Here is a 20,696-nt window from a genome sequence, read left to right on the forward strand (position 1 = left end):
AGATACAGAGTAAAGCTTCCTCAACACTGTCAAACACTCCCAGGGACAAAACAGGGTTAGATACAGAGTAAAGCTCTCTCTACACTATTCCCCATCAAACACTCCCAGGGACAGGGCCAGGGCCAGTACAGGGTTAGATACAGAGTAAAGCTCCCTCTACACTGTTCCCCCGTCAAACACTCCCAGGGACAGGGCCAGTACAGGGTTAGATACAGAGTAAAGCTCCCTCTACACTGTTCCCCCGTCAAACACTCCCAGGATAGGGATAGTGCGGGGTTAGAGACAGAGTACAGCTCTCTCTACACTGACCCATCAAAACTGAGCCTTGAATAGATTCACTGACCTGACCCCTGTGTGGAGTGTTAATCCCAAAGACTCTCCACCCTCAGAGAGAAGACATCCTTCCTCATTACTGCCTTCAATAGGAGACCCCTCATTCTGAAACCGTGTCCTCTCTTGTTCTAGATTTCCCAGCCTGTGTGGGGGATGAAACAGCCTCTCAGCACCCATCTCCTCAGGTACATTTCAATGCCAACACCTCCTCATTTTTTTAGAAATCTGATGGAGGGACAGGCCCAACCTCTCCTTGGAAGACAGATCCCTTCATTCCAGCCAAGGGAAGCTCCTCTGCAGTACCTCACAGCACAAGTCTATCCATCCTTCAGTGAGGACTCCTAGCAACATCCTGTACAGTTGGGGCAAACTTCCTTGACGGTTATACTCTGTTCCCCCTCGGAAGAATGTTTACCTTTGTAATTACACACTGAACACGTGGGGCTGCAACTTGGGATTTACAGACAAGGATTCCCAGTCTTGTGAATCACATTTGATCTTCCTCGTGTTCGGAGGAAAGAGTGTGAGAGAGAAATATGTGGAGGCAGGAACGAGAAAGGTATGGAAAGGCAGCATGAGTAGAACGGGAAAGATGTGTTTAACGCTCAAAAGATGATCAGGCTTTGGCCCTGGAGGAGTCAGGGGTGGGTGGGGGGTGGGAAGAAAGAGAGAGGAAAAAAGAAATATAGAAAATGACTGTTCAGATTTCTACTGCGGGTATGAGCCAACTATTGCCTCCGATCAGATAAAGACCTTATCAGCAACAAACAGTTAGACGAGATGGGTGGATTCATCAGTGAAGGAGGACACAGCAACCATTTGTGTGACAGGCCTCTCGTGAGATTACAAAGTTTGTTTGGTGGGGTCAATGAGAATGCTTACACAGTTGACAAAACATTTCTCCTTTTTCTGAACCGGGTTAGAGAGGGGAAGGAGAGATATGAAATTTACCCGAATTATTTGTGATGCTATCGCCAAACCCAATTCCTTTACCACAAGTCTCGCCTAACCGTCCCTCCGCACTAGGCCTCAGTTTCCGCCTCTCTTGTGTGTCATATTGCAATGATCCGTTTATAATTAATTAGACAAGAAACTTTGTAGGTTTTTACTTCATCTTTGCCTTTCCATTTTCCTACCAAGGGAATACCTCAGTGTCAGAGCTGGGTAAACAAGATAATGATGGAGAGCAGTGCTGAGGGCATTTGACACAGTGCAGGTCAGTACTGAGACTTGAGGAGAGGGCTGAATGGCCTCTTGTTCCTATGTAACAAGCTCAAGGAAGGGGCTAAATTGCCTCCTGTTCCTGTGTAACAGGCTCGAGGAAGGGAGCTGAATGGCCTCCTGTTCCTGTGTAACAGGTTGGAGGAGGAGGGCGGTGGAGCTGAATGGCCTCCCATTCCTGTGTAACAGGCTGGAGGAGAAGGCTGAATGGCCTCCTGTTCCTGTGTAACCAGCTGGAGGAGGGGGCTGAATGGCCTCCTGTTCCTGTGTAACCGGCTGGAGAAGGGTGGGGCTGAATGGCCTCCTGTTCCTGTGTAACCGGCTGGAGGAGGGGGCTGAATGACCTCCTGTTCCTGTGTAACAAGCTGGAGGAGGGGGCTGAATGGCCTCCTGTTCCTGTGTAACCAGCTGGAGGAGGAGGCTGAATGGCCTCCTGTTCCTGTGTAACAGGCTGGAGGAGGGTGGGGCTGAATGGCCTCCTGTTCCTGTGTAACAGGCTGGAGGAAGGGGGCTGAATGGGCCTCTTGGACTGTGCCTTCACATCTAACCCATCATCTCCACTCTCCTCAACCCACTAAGAACAGTGACCTCGGCACTTCCCAGTTGTTTGCCACCTGAGAAGGCATTTCTGCACAGGATCAGTGGGTCCCTGTTAAGTTCGCAGTTGGTGGAAATTGACGGCATTGCCTCAATGCGCCTGACACAGTGCCCCTCGAGAAGGTGGGGGTGAGCTGCCTTCTTGACCTGCTGCAGTCCCTCTGTGGTGTAGGGACATCCTTATTAGAGAGAGAGTGTTCCAGGATTCTGAACCCAGCATCATTGAAAGACCCGGCCTATAACAGGATGGTGACAGGCTCGGAGGGGGACTTGCAGTTGGTGGTGCTCCAGGGGGGTACAGGTGGCGGGTTTGGAAAGTGCTATCGGAGGAGTCTCCACAAGTTGAAGTCCACACTGACTCTCTGAAGAGCATCCCACCCAGGCCAGCCCTTACCATACCCTACTCCCTGTAACCGCTCATTTCCCATGGCTAATCCACCTAGCCTGCACATCCCTGGAAACTTGGCGCAGCAAAACCACCCTAACCTGAACATCTGTGGGAGGTTCAGGTTAGGGAGGAAACTGGAGCACCCGGAGGAAACCCGCACAGACACGGGGGAGAATGTACAAACTCCACACACAGGCCCAAGGCTGGAATCGAACCCAGATCCCTGGTGCAGTGAGGCAGCAGTGCTAACCACTGAGCCGCCGCGTTGAAGGTGGTTGATGAGGCAGTGTGCTTTCTTGGATTTGGAACTAAATCAGGCTTTTCCTTTACTATCACTGGGTCAGAATCTTGGAACTGCCTCGTTACATCCCCCTCTGTGATGGTTGGGGAAGCTTATCACCACATTCTCCAGGGACAATTACGGATGGGCAGCAACACCAGCCTAGACAGCGATGCTCACATCCCATAAAATAATTTTTTTCAGTGCTTTGCCTTGTAATGAATAAACTCTTAAATGGTCCAACCCATGCCCTTCTGTTACTTTCTGGGTCTTGCACTTTCAGACAGATTTCATGGCGTTGCTGAGAAAGCATAAGAGAATTAGTAAATCCGTATCCGAGATGGTCACGGAGATCCAACGTTTTCCTCGCAGTAGAGAAGGGCAACGGGGAAATTGGGGTGTTTGGAATTGGCGGGGGGAGAGATTTCGATCGGGGGTGGGGTGGGGGAACCATTCCCGTGGCAGGAGAGTGAATGAGCAGTCCGACTCTCAGCAGAGAATGGGGTAACATCTCTGGTTCAGGGCAGGGCGTGATGGGTGGCAGATCCTCCTGAAGGGTCACGGAGGAGAGAAACAGGCAGGACGGAGAGGGGGAGAGAGAGAGAGAGAGAGAGACACAACAGGCTGGTGGGACTCCAACACCATCTCTGGAGGGCTCCGACGGCTCAGATTGGGTGGATGACCTGGGGAGGCGGGTCGTGCAGGCAAGAGGACTGACAAACCCCTTCAATCCGCCCGCCCTCCGCCCAACACAGCAACAGGACAACCACTGTCGCTCCTATCAGAGAGTGCAATCACACATTTCCTCCTGTTCGATGGCACTTCTGAAGAAGAGAAAATAAAAGAATCGTGTTGGAACTATTGCTTGCTCATTGGGCCTTATTTTGTGATAACGTTTTCACAAGGTTAGTGGCTTTTCGAGATGATTATCTGCATTTTGTTATCTCGTGCATTTGAGTATTTTCTCAGCCTCTCTATGTCAGGGAGCTGGTTTGCCTGATATGAGTAGACTCTCGCTATTTCCTTTTAAAAATGCCATATAAAGAGATACGTTCCCTGTGTGATTAGGAATTAATCATCAAATGGTGAACTTTCTGAATTGAAACTCTGCCTCACTCTCCCCACTTCACAACTTTATCTGTTTTAAATTCTTGCTTTGATGCAGCAATTATTTCTCGGTACCTCAGCACTAACTCCAAAACAGAACAATGCTAACCCTCTAACTGTGCCCACTCCCACAGTGTGGCGCTCCCTCAGCACTGGTCCTCCCAGAGTGCAGCATTCCCTCAGCACTGACTCTCCAACAGTGCCCATTCCCTGAGCACTGACCCTCTGACAGTGTGGCGCTCCCTCAGCACTGGTCCTCCCAGAGTGCAGCATTCCCTCAGCTCTGACTCTCCAACAGTGCCCATTCCCTGAGCACTGACCCTCTGACAGTGCCGCGCTCCCTCAGCACTGACCCTCCGACAGTGCGGCGCTCCCTCAGCACTGGTCCTCCCAGAGTGCAGCATTCCCTCAGCACTGACCCTCCAACAGTGCCCATTCCTTTAGCACTGACTCTCTGACAGTGCCACATTCCCTCAGCACCGATCCTCAAGACAGTGCAGTGATTCCTCAGCATTGATGTCCTGACAAGGAATCTTCTTTGAATGTAATAGTCTGAATTGACCAGATTAGAAATGTCTCTCAGTCCTGATAAAGTTTCCAACCTGAAATGTTGACTCTCCTCCTCCTGATGCTGCTTGATCTGCTGTGCTTTTCCCAGTTCCACTCTTTATCCATTCTGATCTCCAGCATCTGCAGTTCTCACTATCTCTATGCCTCTCAGTCTGCCCAGTGGCGATTGTGTACTGACAGTACGATAAATGGGAGGATGTGTGCTTCAGGAATTGACACCAAAGCACCGAACCAAGTATCAGTTCAACTGAATTTGAGCCTGAGCTATGTTGTTCGGGACAGGCAATCAGGAGCTCGGTCAAAGACAGTCATTTTTAATCAGCATCTTAAAGGAATGGACAGACAGATACTCCAGGCAGCTAGAAACATGGGGTCATGTACAGAGTACATCTCTCCCTGCTATGCTGTCCCCATCAAACACTCCCAGGACAGGGACAGCACGGGGTTACATACAGAGTAAAGCTCTCTCTACACTGTCCCGCATCAAACACTCCCAGGACAGGGACAGCATGGGGTTAGATACAGAGTAAAGCTCTCTCTACACTGTCCCCCATCAAACACTCCCAGGACAGGGACAGCACGGGGTTAGATACAGAGTAAAGCTCTCTCTACACTGTCCCCATCAAACACTCCCAGGACAAGGACAGCACGGGGTCAGATACAGAGTAAATCTCTCCCTGCTACATTGTCCCCATCAAACACTCCCAGGACAGGGACAGCACGGAGCCAGATACAGAGTAAAGCTCTCTCTACACTGTCCCCCACCAAACACTCCCAGGACAGGGACAGCACAGGGTCAGCTACAGAGTAAAGCTCCCCCTGCTACACTGTCCCCATCGAATATTCCTGGGACAAGGACAGCACCGAGTTAAAAATCACACAACACCAGGTTATAGTCTAACAGGTTTATTTGGAAGCACTACCTTTGAAAGCTAATGCTTCCAAATAAACCTGTTTGACTATAACCTGGTGTTGTGTGATTTTTAACTTTGTACACCCGCGTCCAACACTGGCATCTCCAACTTAGCACAGAGGTAGATACAGATTAAAGCTTCCTCTACACTCTTCCCCAGCAAATACTATCAGGACAAGGTCAGCACGGGGTTAGATACAGAATACAACTCTCTCTACACTGTCCCCATCAAACACTCCCAGGGCAGGGACAGCACAGGGTTAGATACAGAATAAAACTCTCTCTACACGGTCCCCATCAAACACTCCCAGGGCAGGGACAGCACGAGGTTAGATACAGAATACAACTCTCTCTACACTGTCCCCATCAAACACTCCCAGGGCAGGAACAGCACGGGGTTGGATACAGAGTTAAGCCTCCTCTACACTGTCCCCCATCAAACACTCCCAGGACAGGGACAGCATGGGATTAGATACAGAGTAAAACTCTCTCTACACTGTCCCCCATCAAAAACTCGCAGGACAGAGACAGCATGGGGTTAGATATAGAGTGAAGCTCTCTCTACACTTCACAACAAACATTCCCACAAACAGGACAACACAGGGTTAGATATAGAGTGAAGCTTCCTCTATACTGTTCCCATCAAACACTCCCAGGACAGAGACGCAGGGGGTTAGACACAGAGTAAGGCTCTCTCCACATTGTCCCGCATCAAACACTCCCAGGGATAGGGACAGCATGGGGTTAGATACAGAGTAAAGCTCCCTCTATACTGTCCTCCCATCAAACACTCCCAGGGACAGGGACAGCACGGGGTTAGATACAGAGTAAAGCTTTCTCTACACTGTCCCCCCATCAAACACTCCCAGGACAGGGAAAGCACGGGGTTAGATACAGAGTAAAGGTCCCTCTACACTGTCCCCCCATCAAACACTCCCAGGACAGGGACAGCACGGAGCCAGATACAGAGTAAAGCTCTCTCTACACTGTCCCCCACCATACACTCCCAGGATACGGACAGCATAGGGTCAGCTACAGAGTAAAGCTCCCCCTGCTACACTGTCCCCATCGAATATTCCTGGGACAAGGACAGCACCGAGTTAAAAATCACACAACACCAGGTTATAGTCTAACAGGTTTATTTGGAAGCACTACCTTTGAAAGCTAATGCTTCCAAATAAACCTGTTTGACTATAACCTGGTGTTGTGTGATTTTTAACTTTGTACACCCGCGTCCAACACTGGCATCTCCAACTTAGCACAGAGGTAGATACAGATTAAAGCTTCCTCTACACTCTTCCCCAGCAAATACTATCAGGACAAGGTCAGCACGGGGTTAGATACAGAATACAACTCTCTCTACACTGTCCCCATCAAACACTCCCAGGGCAGGGACAGCACAGGGTTAGATACAGAATAAAACTCTCTCTACACGGTCCCCATCAAACACTCCCAGGACAGGGACAGCACGGGGTTAGATACAGAGTAAAGCTCTCTCTACACTGTCCCCCATCAAACACTCCCAGGACAGGGACAGCACGGGGTTACATACAGAGTAAAGCTCTCTCTACACTGTCCCCATCAAACACTCCCAGGACAAGGACAGCACGGGGTCAGATACAGAGTAAATCTCTCCCTGCTACATTGTCCCCATCAAACACTCCCAGGACAGGGACAGCACGGAGCCAGATACAGAGTAAAGCTCTCTCTACACTGTCCCCCACCATACACTCCCAGGATACGGACAGCATAGGGTCAGCTACAGAGTAAAGCTCCCCCTGCTACACTGTCCCCATCGAATATTCCTGGGACAAGGACAGCACCGAGTTAAAACAGCTCCCTCTACACTGTTCCCATCAAACACTTCCAGGGACAGCACTGATTAGGCTGGGGCTATTTTCTCTGGAGCATCGGAGGCTGAGGGAGTGACTTTATAAAAGTTTATAAAATCATGAAGAGGCATGGATAGGGTGAATAGTCAAGGGTTTATTCCCCAGGGTAAGGGAGACTAAAACTAGAGGGCATAGGTTTAAGGTGAGAGGGGAATGGTTTGAAAGGGAGCTAAAGGGTAACTTTTTTCTCACAGAGGGTGGTACATGTATGTAACGAACATCCAGAAGAAGTGATGGAGGCTGGTACAATTGCAACATTTAAAAGGCATCGAATTGGGTACATGAATAGAAAAGTTTTAAAGAGATATGGACCAAATGCTGGCAATTGGGCCTAGACTAATATAGGCTATCTGTAGGCATGGTTATCAGACCCAAACAGTCTGTTTCAATGCTATTTAACTCTGTGAGTCTACACTGTCCCCCATCAAACACTCCCAGGACAGGGAAAGCACAGGGTTAGATACAGAGTAAAGGTCCCTCTACATTGTCCCCCATCAAACATGCCCAGGACAGGGAAAGCACGGGGTTAGATACAGAGTAAAGCTCCCTCTACACTGTCCCCTATCAAACACTCCCAGGACAGGGACAGCACAGGGTTAGATACAGAGTAAAGCTCCCTCGACACTGTTCCCCAGCCAACCCTCCTAGGAAAGGGACACAATGGGGGTTAGACATTGTCCCCTCCATCCTTGCCAGGGCTGTGTGTCTTCAGCTGTCTCAGTGTGAGACCTCCGACACCAACCACATTGACAGGGGTAACCCTGTTACACCAGCCATGGGGGAGGGACAGAAACCACATTCTGTTCTCTGACAATGGACGACACGGCCGCTGGGTACTGGTTTCTATCTGTCCGAATAAGCAGAGTGGGTTATTGTAGGGGAAGGCACTGTCTGAAAGGAAAGCTCAGTGCTGAGCTGATGTTTTTAGGTGGAGTGTGTGTATATCCTACACATTCACTTCAGAGAATGTTATATTCCAGATGTAATTATGATTTGGAGATGCCGGTGTTGGACTGGGATGTACAAAGTTAAAAATCACATAACACCAGGTTATAGTCCAACAGGTTTAGTTGGAAGTGCTAGCTTTCAGAGTGCTGCTCCTTCATCAGGTTGTTGCGTGTAACTCCAGATGTAGCTCATCAACTGCTCACACCTCCTCTGCCAGCGACTGCAAACTCAACTCAATATTCACAAATTCTCCAACTCGGCTTCCTCACCTTCTTGCTGTTTGTTTACAGTCAAAAATCCCACACAGTTTGTGGAGACACCAGTAGGGCTGGGAAACCAGGCTGACGAAAGAATACACATTCGCACTGCACCTCTGACCCAGGGATGTGTGCTGTGTTCTACAGAAGTGTATCTGACGTGTGAAAGACTGTACAGACTGTGAGAGAATCCCCCTCATGTTTCATTGCAATACCATCACTCATGACAGTCTGCTCCCTATAGGTGTTCAGATACTGTGTCCATCAGTCAGGACCACTTACACAGTCTGGGGGGAGGTGACAGAGATAGGGAGGGGGTGTAGAACATGACAGATATAGGGTGGGGGTGTAGGAGGTGACAGAGATAGGGAGGGGGTATAGGGGCAGGAGGAGGTGACAGAGATAGATTAGATTACTTACAGTGTGGAAACAGGCCCTTCGGCCCAACACCGACCCGCCAAAGCACAACCCACACAGACCCATTCCCCTACATTTACCCCTTCACCTAACACTGTGGGCAATCTAGCATGGCCAATTCACCTAACCTGCACATTTTTGGACTGTGGGAGGAAACCGGAGCACCCGGAGGAAACCCACGCAGACACGGGGAGAATGTGCAAACTCCACACAGACAGTTGCCTGAGGTGGGAATTGAACCCAGGTCTCTGGCGCTGTGAGGCAGCAGTGCTAACCTCTGTGCCACCATGCCACCCACTATAGGGAGGGGGTGCAGGGGCTGGAGGAGGTGACAGAGATAGGGAGGGGGTGAAGGGGCAGGAGGAGGGGACAGAGATAGGGAGGGTGTGTAGGGGCTAGAGGAGGGGACAGAGATAGGGAGGGGGTGTAGGGGAAGGAGGAGGGGACAGAGATAGGGAGGGTGTGTAGGGGCTAGAGGAGGGGACATAGGGAGGGAGTGTAGGGGCTAGAGGAGGGGATAGAGATAGGGAGGGGGTGTAGGAATTGGAGGAAGCGACAGAGATAGGGAGGGGTGTAGGGGCTGGAGGAGATGACAAAGATAGTGAGGGGGTATAGGGCCTAGAGGAGGGGACAGAGATAGGGAGGGGGTGTAGGAGCTAGAGGAGGTGACAGAGATATAGAGGGGCTGTAAGGGCAGGAGGAGGTGACAGAGATAGGGAGGGGATGTAGGGGCTGGAGGAGGGGACAGGAATAGGGAGGGGTGTAGGGGCAGGAGGAGGGGACAGAGATATAGAGGGGCTGTAGGGGCAGGAGGAGGTGACAGAGATAGGGAGGTGTTGTTGGGACTGGAGAAGGGGACAGGGATAGGGAGGAGTGTAGGGGGAGGAGGAATGGACAGAGCTAGGGAGAGGGTGTAGGGGCTGGTGGAGGTGACAGAGATAGGGAGGGGGTGTAGAGGCTGGAGGAGATGATAGAGATAGGGAGGTGGTATCGGGGCTGGGTGTGGGGACAAAGATAGGGACGGCTTGTAGGGGCTGGAGGAGGTGACAGGGATAGGGAGGGGGTGTAGGGGCTGGAGGACGTGACAGAAATAGGGATTGGGTGTAGGGGCTTGAGGAGGTGACAGAGGTAGAGAGGGGGTGTAGGGGTTGGAGGAGGTGGCAGAGATAGGGAGGGGGTGTAGGGGCATGAGTTCAATGTGTACCTAACCCTGATTGAATGCCTCTCTGAGCCCCATATCTAGTTCTGGAACCTCAGGTTGGATTCACGTATCTAAATTTGATAAAGGATGATGATTTGGGACAGAAAGTCTTCACAACTGAATACAGGAGTACATGGAACGTCCCCGTGTAAATGAAATGTGGCTGTTTTATTGCCTGGCGGTTTAATGAAAAGAATGGGGAAGTCTTGCTCCATCTGTACAGGGAGTTGGTGAGACCCCATGGGAGAACTGTGTACAGTTCTGCTCCCTTCACTGAAGGGAGGGTAGATTTACACTGGAGGCAGTTCAGAGAAGGTTCCCTTACCTGAATCCTGGGATGAAGGGCTTATGTCTTACAGGTAGGTTAGGAAGTTAAGGAGGAATTTCTTCTCTCCGAGAGTGGGGAGTCTGTGAGATTCTGTCCCCCTGACAAGAGTGGGAGATGGGGGCACTTGGGTCAGTGAAGATATTCAAGGCTGAGTTTTGATTGAGGAGTGAGTGGAGGGGCAGGGGTGCAGGGGAGCAGATGGGAGAGTGGGGGTTGGGGCTATCAGTCACTGCTGTAGTCGAGTGGGTTTTGTGCTGGGGCTGTTCAGTTACAGAAGTTGCAGCTGAGATTGTGGGCATGTTGTTTTTAAATCTTTCATTTAGGCCGGGTGATAGAGGTAAGGGGAGATTGTCACGGGAGCCAGGCAGTAGCTGGCAATGGACAGAGAACTGTGACCCTGTGGAACTTGACACGGAGACCTGGAGAGGTGCAGACTGGGCACCTGATCAAATTCCACAAAAGCTGCATGTGGCCAGAGATAAGGAGGAATGACTTCGCTCAAAGCGGGTTAACCATTTTAGGGCCAAGCTGAGGAGAAACGTCTTCTCCCAGAGAGTGGTGAGCCTGTGAATGTTTTCTGCCAAGGAAGCAGTTGTGGGCAAAACATTGCAGGCAATTGCAAAGGAGCTGGCTGTAGCTGAAGCAATCAAAGGATTTGAAGGAGAAGTGTGAGTAGGAGTTGGGTGATCAGCCAGAGCAGGCTTGAAGGACTGAATGGCCTACTCCTGTGTTTCTAAAGGGTCATGAAGCTGTGGATTTCACTTCAGCCCGCCCCCCACCAACAGGATGCAGTGGGTGATGAGACACTGAATAAATTTAAGGGGGAGATAGACAGAGTTATAATTAGTAGTGGGTTAAAGAGTGAGGGTAGGAAATTGGGAAGTGAATCCAAGCTGAGATCAACCGTGCTCATACAGAACCGTGAGGGGCTGAATGGCCAACTCCTACTCCTGGATTCATGTGGAGCGGATGCAGACAGAGCACCAAGATTTGTTTCTGGAATGAGAAATGGCCTCCTTAATCCTTGGAGGACAGGTACAAAGCTGGAGCTGGTAGAACATCTCAGCAACCTGTCACTGACTCCTGGGAAACCCCTTGTGTTGTTCAGTAGTGTGCTTTGGATAACTGAGATTTCATATCCTTCCTTTTATGTTCAATTCCTCTTGTAATAAAGGTTAGCATCCTTTGAGTATTCCTTATCATGTACATTAGCCGTAGACTAACCTTCAGTGACTAATGCACTAGAGCACCCAAATCCCTCTGCACCATGCCATTCTGAAGTTATACAGCATGGAAACACACCCTTCAGTCTAACTCATTCATGCCAATCAGGCTTCCTAAGCTCAACTAGTTCCACTTGCTAGCTTTTGGCCCATATCCCTCTAAATCTTTCCTACTTAAGTACCTGCCAACTCGTGCCCCATCTGCCAGATTTCTGACTGTTATTCAACCTATCCTGCAATCTCCTTACATCCCTTCATGCCTGACATTGTTCCAAGTCAGGATGCAGTATGTGTTGAGGAGAGGCTTGGAGGGGAACTTGCAGGAGGTGGTGTTCTTTCCTGCCTCTTTTGCCCCTGTCCTTCAGGGTGGTAGTGGTGGTGGGTTTGGAAGGTGATGTCGGAGGAGTCTCAATGACAGAGTGAGTGATGAAGGTCTGAGTTAGATTGAGAGGGAGGCGGAATCCGTTTTGTCCTGGATGGTGTTGAGCTTCTTGAACATTGTTGGAGTAGGCGGGGAGTATTCTAGCACACTCCTGACTTGTGCCTTGTCGATGGTGGGACGGGGCTTTGGGGGGAGTTACTCGCTGCAGGATTCCCAGCCTCTGATCTGCTCTTGTAGCCACAGTATTGATATTGTGGGGTCCAGTTCAGTTTCTGGTCAATGGTAACCCCCAGGATGTTGATATGGGGGACTCACTGATAGTAATGCCATTGAATGTCAAGGGGGCAATGGTTAGATTCTCTCTTTTTGGAGATGGCAATACCCAGGATGTTAATATTAGGGTCATTCGGTGATAGTAATGCTATTGAATGTCAAGGGGGTGATGGTTAGATTCTCTCTCAGTGATAACCCCAGGATGTTGATAGTGGGGGATTCAGTGATGGTAGCACCATTGAATTTCAAGGAGGTGATGGTTAGACTCTCCCTCAATGGTAACCCCCAGGATGTTGATAGTGGGGGATTCAATGATGGTAACACCATTGAATGTCAAGGAGTAATGGTTAGATTCTCTCTTGGATATGGTAACCCCCAAGATGTTGACAGTGAGGGAATTCAATGATGGTAACACCAATGAATGTCAAGGGGTGTTGGATAGATTCTGTCTTGTTGGAGATGGTAACCCCCATAATGTTGATAGTGGGGCATTCAGTGATGGTAATGCAAGGGGGCGATGGTTAGATTCTCTCTCAATGGTAACTCCCTGGATGTTGGTAGTGGGGCATTCGGTGATGGTAATGCCATTGAATTGTAAGGGGGCGATGGTTAGATTCTCTCTCAATGGTAACCCCCAGGATATTGACTGTAGGGGATTCAGCGATGCTAACACCATTGAATGTCAAGGGGTGATGGATCAATTCTCTCTTTTGAAGATGGGCATTGCCTGAGATTCATGTGGCACAGCTGTTAATTGACAATTATCAGCAGAAGCCTAAATGTTGCCTGAGTCTTGTTGAATGAAGGTACTGACTGCTTCAGTACGTGAAGAGTCTCGTGTCGAAAGGGACGGTGTAAGGGTTGATCTGGGGTAGAGTCTGAGAGTGGAAATAACATTTGGATAATCTATTTATGCAGGTTAAGACTACAGGCAGTCCTGTTGGCCTCGACGCAGGAGAATGGAGGAATCTTCAGGCCAGTCAAGGTGGTTAAACCACCAGGCCCTACTGAGTGCAGGCCAGGAGTCCCTGCTCCACTATACAGACGAGATCCCCATTCCGTCCAGCACCAACGAAGCTGATGCTTTCTTCAGCCATGCCGAGGGGGACGGCAGCCTGGCCCAGCCGTACTACACCAGCCCGGTTCACAGCAGGGCTGTCGGGAGTTACCGACATGGTGAGTACAAACTCCCGCTCCCAAAGGAAGGGACAACTGAACCGCCACCTTACACCAGCAATGCCGTCCCTCTCCGTTCTGGAGCTGAGAACAGCAAGATCCCATGGGCGGAATTGCAGCTGTGTCACGCTCCAACCCTCAGATCCCCGTCACCGGGTAAAAGCAACCCAATGATCTTCACCACCAGAGGGTAGGAGGGCTCTTGAATGCATGGTAGCATCCCTGCTTCTGCACCTGGAGGCCTGGTTCCAAGTCCCATCTGGTTCAGAGGTGTGTCATTCCATCTCTGAGCAGGTTTATCAGAAACTATCTAAGAAAGGTTAGGTCACAGGTCGGGGCCTTCTTAACCCACTGCAGTCCCCCCTAACCCTGTGTGGTGTAGGGACACCCCGCCAATGCCCCATTAGGGAGGGAGTTCCAGATTCTGACTTCGGGGGCACTAAAGGAACTGCCAATATCGTTCCCAGTCGGAATGGTGTAGGAGTCTCGCAGGGGAACTTGCAGGGGGTGGTGCCCTCTCTGCATTTGCTGTCCCTTGTGCTTGCAGGGTGTAGAGGTGGCGGGTTTGGAAGGTGCTGTTTGAGAAGCTGCCGTGTGTGTCTTGTAGAAGGTGGTGGTGGTGGACGGAGTGAGTGTTGAAGGTGGGGATCGAGTGGGAGGGGAGCTGCTTTGTCCTGGATGGTGTCATGCTTTTTGAGTGTTGTCAGAGCCCAACCTGTTCAGGCAAGTGGGGAGTATTCCATCACACTCCTGATTTGTGCCTGATTGATAGTGGGACAGGCTGTTGGAGAGAGTCAGGAGTGTGGAGTCCGGAGCCTCAGACCTGCTCCTGTAGCTGCAGTATTGATATGGTCGGGTCCAGAGTGAGATGGTCAAACATGCTGGAAGAATGTGTATTCTTGCAGACTCCACTTCGACTGAAAAAAGCTGAGACAGTAGAAGGAGTAACTTTATCTACAAAATGAGGCTGATTAGTTTTTTAGATAAAGCACAAACTGTCAGGAAATTGTAACACTGTACGTTTTGGAAATGACAAGGCTTTCTGCATTCTACTTGGGCAGGGTGGATCCAAAACCTCTCTGAGCTTCCCTTTCTTTTAGCAAGACTGATTTCCAATCCCATTTCTGAGCCTTTTCCCCACTAATACAGCCTTTAGGCCTGCAACAGTGCGGCGCTCTCTTAGCACTGACCCTTTGACAGTGCCCACTCCCTGAGCACTGACCCTCTGACATTGCCCACTCTCTCAGCACTGACTCTCTGACAGTGCCCAGCTCCTCAGCACTGACCTTCCAACAGTGCCCACTCCCTCAACACTGACCCTCCAACAGTGCCCACTTCTTCATCCCTGACCCTCTGACAGTGCCCGCTCACTCAGCACTGACCATCTGACAGTCCCTGCCCCCTCAGCACTGACCTTCCAACAGTGCCCACTCCCTCAGCACTGACCCTCTGACAGTGCCCACTCTGTCAGGACTGACTCTCCGACAGTGCAGTACTCCCTTAGCACTGACCCTCTGACAGTGCCCACTCCCTCAGCACTGACCCTCTGACATTGCCTACTCCCTCAGCCCTGACCCTCCGACAGTGCCCAACCCATCAGCGTTGACACTCCGTCAGTGCGGCACTCCCTCAGCACTGATTCTCTGACAGTGCCTGCCCCCTCAGCACTGACTCTCTGACAGTGCCCACTCCCTCAGCGCTGACCCTCCGACAGTGTGCTGTTCTTTCAGCACTCACTCTCTGTTAGTGCACACTCCCTCAGCGCTGACCCTCCGACAGTGTGCTGTTCTTTCAGCACTCACTCTCTGTTAGTGCACACTCCCTCAGCACTGACCCTCCGACAGTGTGCTGTTCTTTCAGCACTGACCCTCTGACAGTGCCCGCTCCCTCAGCACTGACCCTCTGACAGTGCCCGCTCCCTCAGTGCTGACCCTCTGACAGTGCCTGCTCCCTCAGCACTGACCCTCTGACAGTGCCCGCTCCCTCAGCACTGACTCTCTGACAGTGCCCGCTCCCTCAGCACTGACCCTTCAACAGTGCGGCACTCCCTCAGCATGGACCCTCTGACAATGTCCGATCCCTCAGCACTGACCCTCTGACAGTGCCCGCTCCCTCAGTGCTGACTGTCCTCTATCTGTCACCATGTCTGCTGTCCTGTCTCAGTCCATCTGGGTCCTTCTGAGTAGCGATGCTGTTACTACCTCATGCCACCTTTGTTAAAGCATGCCTTCCACTAATCCGAGAATTAGAAGACAACTCAATCTCCCCCTTAACCTTCTCTGCTCAGAGCAGATCGACCCAGCTTCTGTGACCTCTCCACATGAACTGCAGCCATTCAGAAAGCCAGCGGCAACATTACAGCTCCTTCAATGGTCAGAAAGTGCCCTTTGCTGATACCTGACCACCCAGCAGATTTACTGTTTCACTGGGTCCCCTCTTGGGAGACCTTGTGGAGTATGCCTGCCTTTAAACTCAGAGGTTCTTGGGTTTGCGAACAGCCTCATAATGACAGGCAGTGAAAGTGGGAGTGACCCCTGCTCAGCCTTGCAATGGAAGGAAGCCTGAGCCTCCAGCCTCAGTGACCACGTCAGCTGCAGGCTAGGACATTGCCCCATCTGTGGTTGGATTGGTGAGGACACCTTTGCCCTTCTGTTCCTGCTCAGGCTTATCCTAATGACTCTGGGACCAGGAGCTAGATGGACAAATGGGTGCCATTCTGAGAGATTGGCTCCTCCCACTCAGTAAGGTCAACGCAGTGGCATTGCCAGGAACTGCAGCACTTCCCTCACCCTACCCTGGAGCTCCAGCCGTTCTAGCACGGGTCCAGGAAGCCGCTTCTGTCCATCCAGAGCCCAGGTCCCGTTCATTCCTGTTGGTCTCTGAAGGGGTTCTGTCTGGAAGGCTGGTGGAGATGGCATCAAGGAGGGCACACACATTCAGTCAGAGCTCACCTTTCAAGACAGGTCGAGTATGAACACAAGAGAATGGCAAAGTGACATTGAGGAAGATCACAATCGATGGCAGAGAGAGGCCGAGTGTGCTCCTGCACTAATTTCTCTTCCTTGGGATTTAGATACTGCGAGCAACATCTCTGTTACACAGGCTGTTTGTGATGCACATTGATGATCTAGAGATGAATGTGGGAGGTATGATTGTTCACAGATGACATGAACATTAAATTGATGGTATAGTGGACAGTGAAGAAGATTATCAAAGATTACAAAGAGATCTTGATAAATTGGGCCAATGGGCTGACGAGTGGTGAGATGGAGTTTAATTTGGATAAATGCGAGGTATTGCACTTTGCTAAAACAAACAAAGGCAGGACTTATACAATTAATGGTAGGGGCTTTGTTGGTATTGTAGAAGAGAGAGACCTCTCTTCTACAATAATTCTTTGAAATGTGCATCACAGGTAAACAGGATGGTTAAGAAGGCATGTTTTGCATGCTCAGACCACTGAGTACTGGATTTGGGACGTCATGTTGAGGTTGTATTGAATGTTGGTGAGACCTCCTCTGGGGTACGTTTTGCAGTTCTGGTCACCCTGTTATAGGAAGGATATTATTAAATTGGAGTTGGTTCAGAGAAGGTTTACCAGACTGTTGATGGGACTGGAAGGTTTGAGCGATAAAAATAGGCTGGGACTTCTTTCACTGTACCATAGGAGGTTGAGGGCTGACCTTATAAAGGTTTATAAAATCATGAGGGGCACAGCTAAGGTGAACAGCAAACGCCTTTTACCCTAGGGTGGGGGAATTTAAAACTTGGGGGCATATTTTTGAGGTAAGGGGAGGAAGTTTTAAAATGGACAAGGACCAACCTTTTACACAGACGGTGGTCCATGTGTGGAATGACCCGCCAGAGGAAGTGATGGATGAAGGTACAGTTACAACATTTAGAAGTCATTTGGCTAAGCACATGAATAGGAAAGGTTTGGAGAGATATGGGCCAGGAGCAGGCAGGTGGGACTAGTTTAATTTGGGGACATGGTTGTCATGGACTGGTTGGACTGAAGGGTGTGTTTCCGTGCTGTATGACTCTATGATGGTGTTGTAAAGTGTAAGGAGGAAAGCTTCAGACTACAGAACCATAGCGATGGGCAGGTTAACGGGCTGAACAGTGGCAAATGTTATTTAATCTGGGTAAGTGTCAGGGGATTCATTTTGAGAGGACGAGCAAGCTAAGGGAATGCACAAGGAATGGTAGGACCCTAAGAAGTGCAGAGGATCAGAGGGATCATGGTTTGTGTGCCTCCAGGTCCTTGAAGAGAGCAGGACAGGGAGATAAGGTGGTGAACAAGGAATAACATGAGAAACTTGCTTGAGGCACTGAATATAAGAGCAAGGAAGTTATGATGGAACTGTATGTAATGTTACTTAGGCTGCAACGAGAGTACTGTGCGTTGTTCTGGTCACCACACAAGAGGAAGGATGTGACTGCACTCGAGAGAGTGCAGAGGAGATTCACCAGGATGTTGCCTGAGATGGAGCCATTCGGCTCTGAAGAGAAACTTGATAAACTGGGCAAAAAAACCCCAAAGAACTGCAGATGCAGAAAATCAGAGACAAAACCAGAATATTGCCAGAGAAACTCAACAGGTCTGGCAGTGTCTGTGTGCAGAGAAAACAGAATCAATGTTTTAAGTCCAGTGACCCATCTTCAGAGATAGTACAGGTACACGATAATCGGCACAGATAATGGGCCAAAGGGCCTTCTCCCTTGCTGTCTAAGGTCTATACCTCGAAATATGTTGTGATGGGATTTTAATGACCACCAGATTAGCTTTTAATTGCAGTTAATGTTTAGCTTGAATCAATGAGCCGATTTTAAGCCGGCCACCAGCTCCTCTAATGATATTTCAAATTGGGTCTTCAAAACATTTGTGTAGGTTTCTGGTTTACCAGTCCAGTGGCAGTGGGTGGGAGGAGGATCCAGAGAGATCACAGTGTGATTTGGACAGGCTGAGTTAGTGGGCAAACGCATGGCAAACACAGTATATCATGGATCAGTGTGAGGTCCTTCATTTTGGGAGCAAAAACAGGAAGGCAGATTATTATCTAAACGATGATAGACCGGGAAAGGTGTAATGGGACCTGGGAGTGTTTGTTTGGTCAGTGTAAAAGAAGTACCTGCAAAGCTTACTTTTAACGCCTGTGTACAAGGACACCCAGGTCTCAGTACAGAGTTAGATCCAGAATAATTCTCCCTCCACATTGTTCCCCATCAAATACTCCCAGAACAGGGAAAGCACTGAACTAGATACAAAATAAAGCTCTCTCTACACTGCCTCCCATCAAACACTCCCAGGACAGGGACAGCACAGGGTTAGATACAGAGTAAAGCTCCCTCTACACTGTCCCCCATCAAACACTCCCAGGACAGCGACAGCATGGAGTCAGAAACAGTGTAAAACTAAACTATTCCCATTAAAAACTCCCAGGACAGGGACAGCACAAGGTTAGATACAGAATAAAGCTCCCTCTATGCTGTCCCCCATCAAACACTCCCAGAACAGGGACAGCACAGACTTAGATACAGAGTAAAGCCCCCTCGACTCTTTTAAACTGAAAATAAAACTCTCTCAATACAGTTCCCATCAAATACTTGCCTTCATAGAGAGAAGATTCGAACACAGAGGCAGGGGTGACTTAGTGAGACCACACCTGGAGCACTGTGTGTTCAGTTCTGGGGTCTCCGTATCTGAGGAAGGTGATGGTGATGGAGGAAGAGCAGTGAAGATTTACCAGACTGGTTCCTGGGATGGCTGGTCTGATGTACAAAGGGAGCCTGGATCAGCTCAGACTATATTCACTGGGAACTTAGAAGGATGAGGAGGGAAGCTCATGGAAACCTATAAAATTCTAACAGGACTAGACAGGGTAAACACAGGAAGGATGTTCCCAAACACCAGAGAGTCCAGAGCCAGGGGCTCACAGTCTACAGATATGGGGCATTTAGGATTGAGTTGATGAGAAATCTCTTCATCCAGAGAGTAGGGAGCCTGTGGAATTCCTTGCCACAGAAACAGGCCGAGGCTGAGTCATTGAAATGTTTTCAAGCAGGTACACATAGTTCTTAGGGCGACAGAGATCAAAGTGTATGGGGGAGAAAGTGGGGACAGGCCATTGAGTTAGATAATCAGCTGTAATCCTATTGGATGGGACTCTTGCTCCCATGGGGAGAATGGGCAACTCGCTCCCATGGGGAGAGTGAAAAATGGGGCATCTGCTCCTGCAGGGAGAACTAAGGATGAATTGTGGGGGAAAATGGTGCAATCTGCTGCAGGTGGAGTGGGCTAAATGGCATATTCCCATTTGTCATTGCTACCATTACCACTATGACCGTCTGACAGTGCCCGCTCCCTTAGTACTGTCCCTCTGACAGTGTGGTGCTCCCTCAGCGCTAATCCCATGACAATGCGGCGCTCTCTCAGCACTGACCCTCCGACAGTGCCTACTCCCTCAGCACTGACCCTCCGACAGTGCCCACACCCTCAGCGCTGACTTTGACAGTACCCACTCCCTCAGCGCTGACCCTTTGACAGTACCCACTCCCTCAGCGCTGATTCTCTGACAGTGCCTATCCCTCAGCGCTGACCCTTTGACAGTCCCCATTCCCTCAGCGCTGACCCTCTGACACTGCCTACTCCCTCAGCACTGACTCTCTGACAGTGCCTACTCCCTCAGCGCTGACCCTTTGACAGTCCCCACTCCCTCAGTGCTGACCCTCTGACACTGCCTACTCCCTCAGCGCTGACCCTTTGACAGTGCCCATGCCCTCAGCACTGACTCTCTGACAGTCCCTGCTCTGTCAGCGCTGACTTTCTGACAGTGCCTACTCCGTCAGCGCTGACCCTCTGACAGTGCCCACTCCCTCAGCGCTGACCCTTTGACAGTCCCCATTCCCTCAGCGCTGACCCTCTGACACTGCCTACTCCCTCAGCACTGACTCTCTGACAGTGCCTACTCCCTCAGCGCTGACCCTCTGACAGTGCCTACTCCCTCAGCGCTGACCCTTTGACAGTCCCCATTCCCTCAGCGCTGACCCTCTGACACTGCCTACTCCCTCAGCACTGACTCTCTGACAGTGCCTACTCCCTCAGCGCTGACCCTCTGACAGTGCCTACTCCCTCAGCGCTGACTCTCTGACAGTGCCCACTCCCTCAGCGCTGACCCTCTCTGACAGTG

The 20,696-nt window shown here is 50.3% G+C and overlaps 1 protein-coding gene across 3 annotated transcripts in view; it reads left to right on the top strand.

Annotated features, from left to right (window-relative positions):
- The first annotated feature begins 3,293 nt into the window (after positions 1 to 3,293).
- The window catches only part of LOC122542047 (GATA-binding factor 2-like), a 32,579-nt gene continuing 15,176 nt past the window's right edge, over positions 3,294 to 20,696 (top strand). The window contains exons 1-2 of one of the 3 annotated variants that reach the window (XM_087985198.1): positions 3,294 to 3,724; positions 13,249 to 13,506. In XM_087985198.1, coding sequence (XP_087841324.1) covers positions 13,290 to 13,506 — 217 coding nt within the window. In that variant the 5' untranslated portion in view covers positions 3,294 to 3,724; positions 13,249 to 13,289. Of the gene's footprint in view, positions 3,725 to 10,800; positions 10,960 to 11,605; positions 11,627 to 13,248; positions 13,507 to 20,696 lie in introns of those variants that run through there. The other 2 variants (XM_087985199.1, XM_087985200.1) reach the window with 2 other exon arrangements.

The sequence above is a fragment of the Chiloscyllium plagiosum genome, unplaced genomic scaffold (genome assembly GCF_037043375.1).
Source record: "Chiloscyllium plagiosum isolate Xiang-an unplaced genomic scaffold, Cpla_swu_hap1 HiC_scaffold_51, whole genome shotgun sequence".
Taxonomy (NCBI): Eukaryota; Metazoa; Chordata; class Chondrichthyes; order Orectolobiformes; family Hemiscylliidae; genus Chiloscyllium; species Chiloscyllium plagiosum.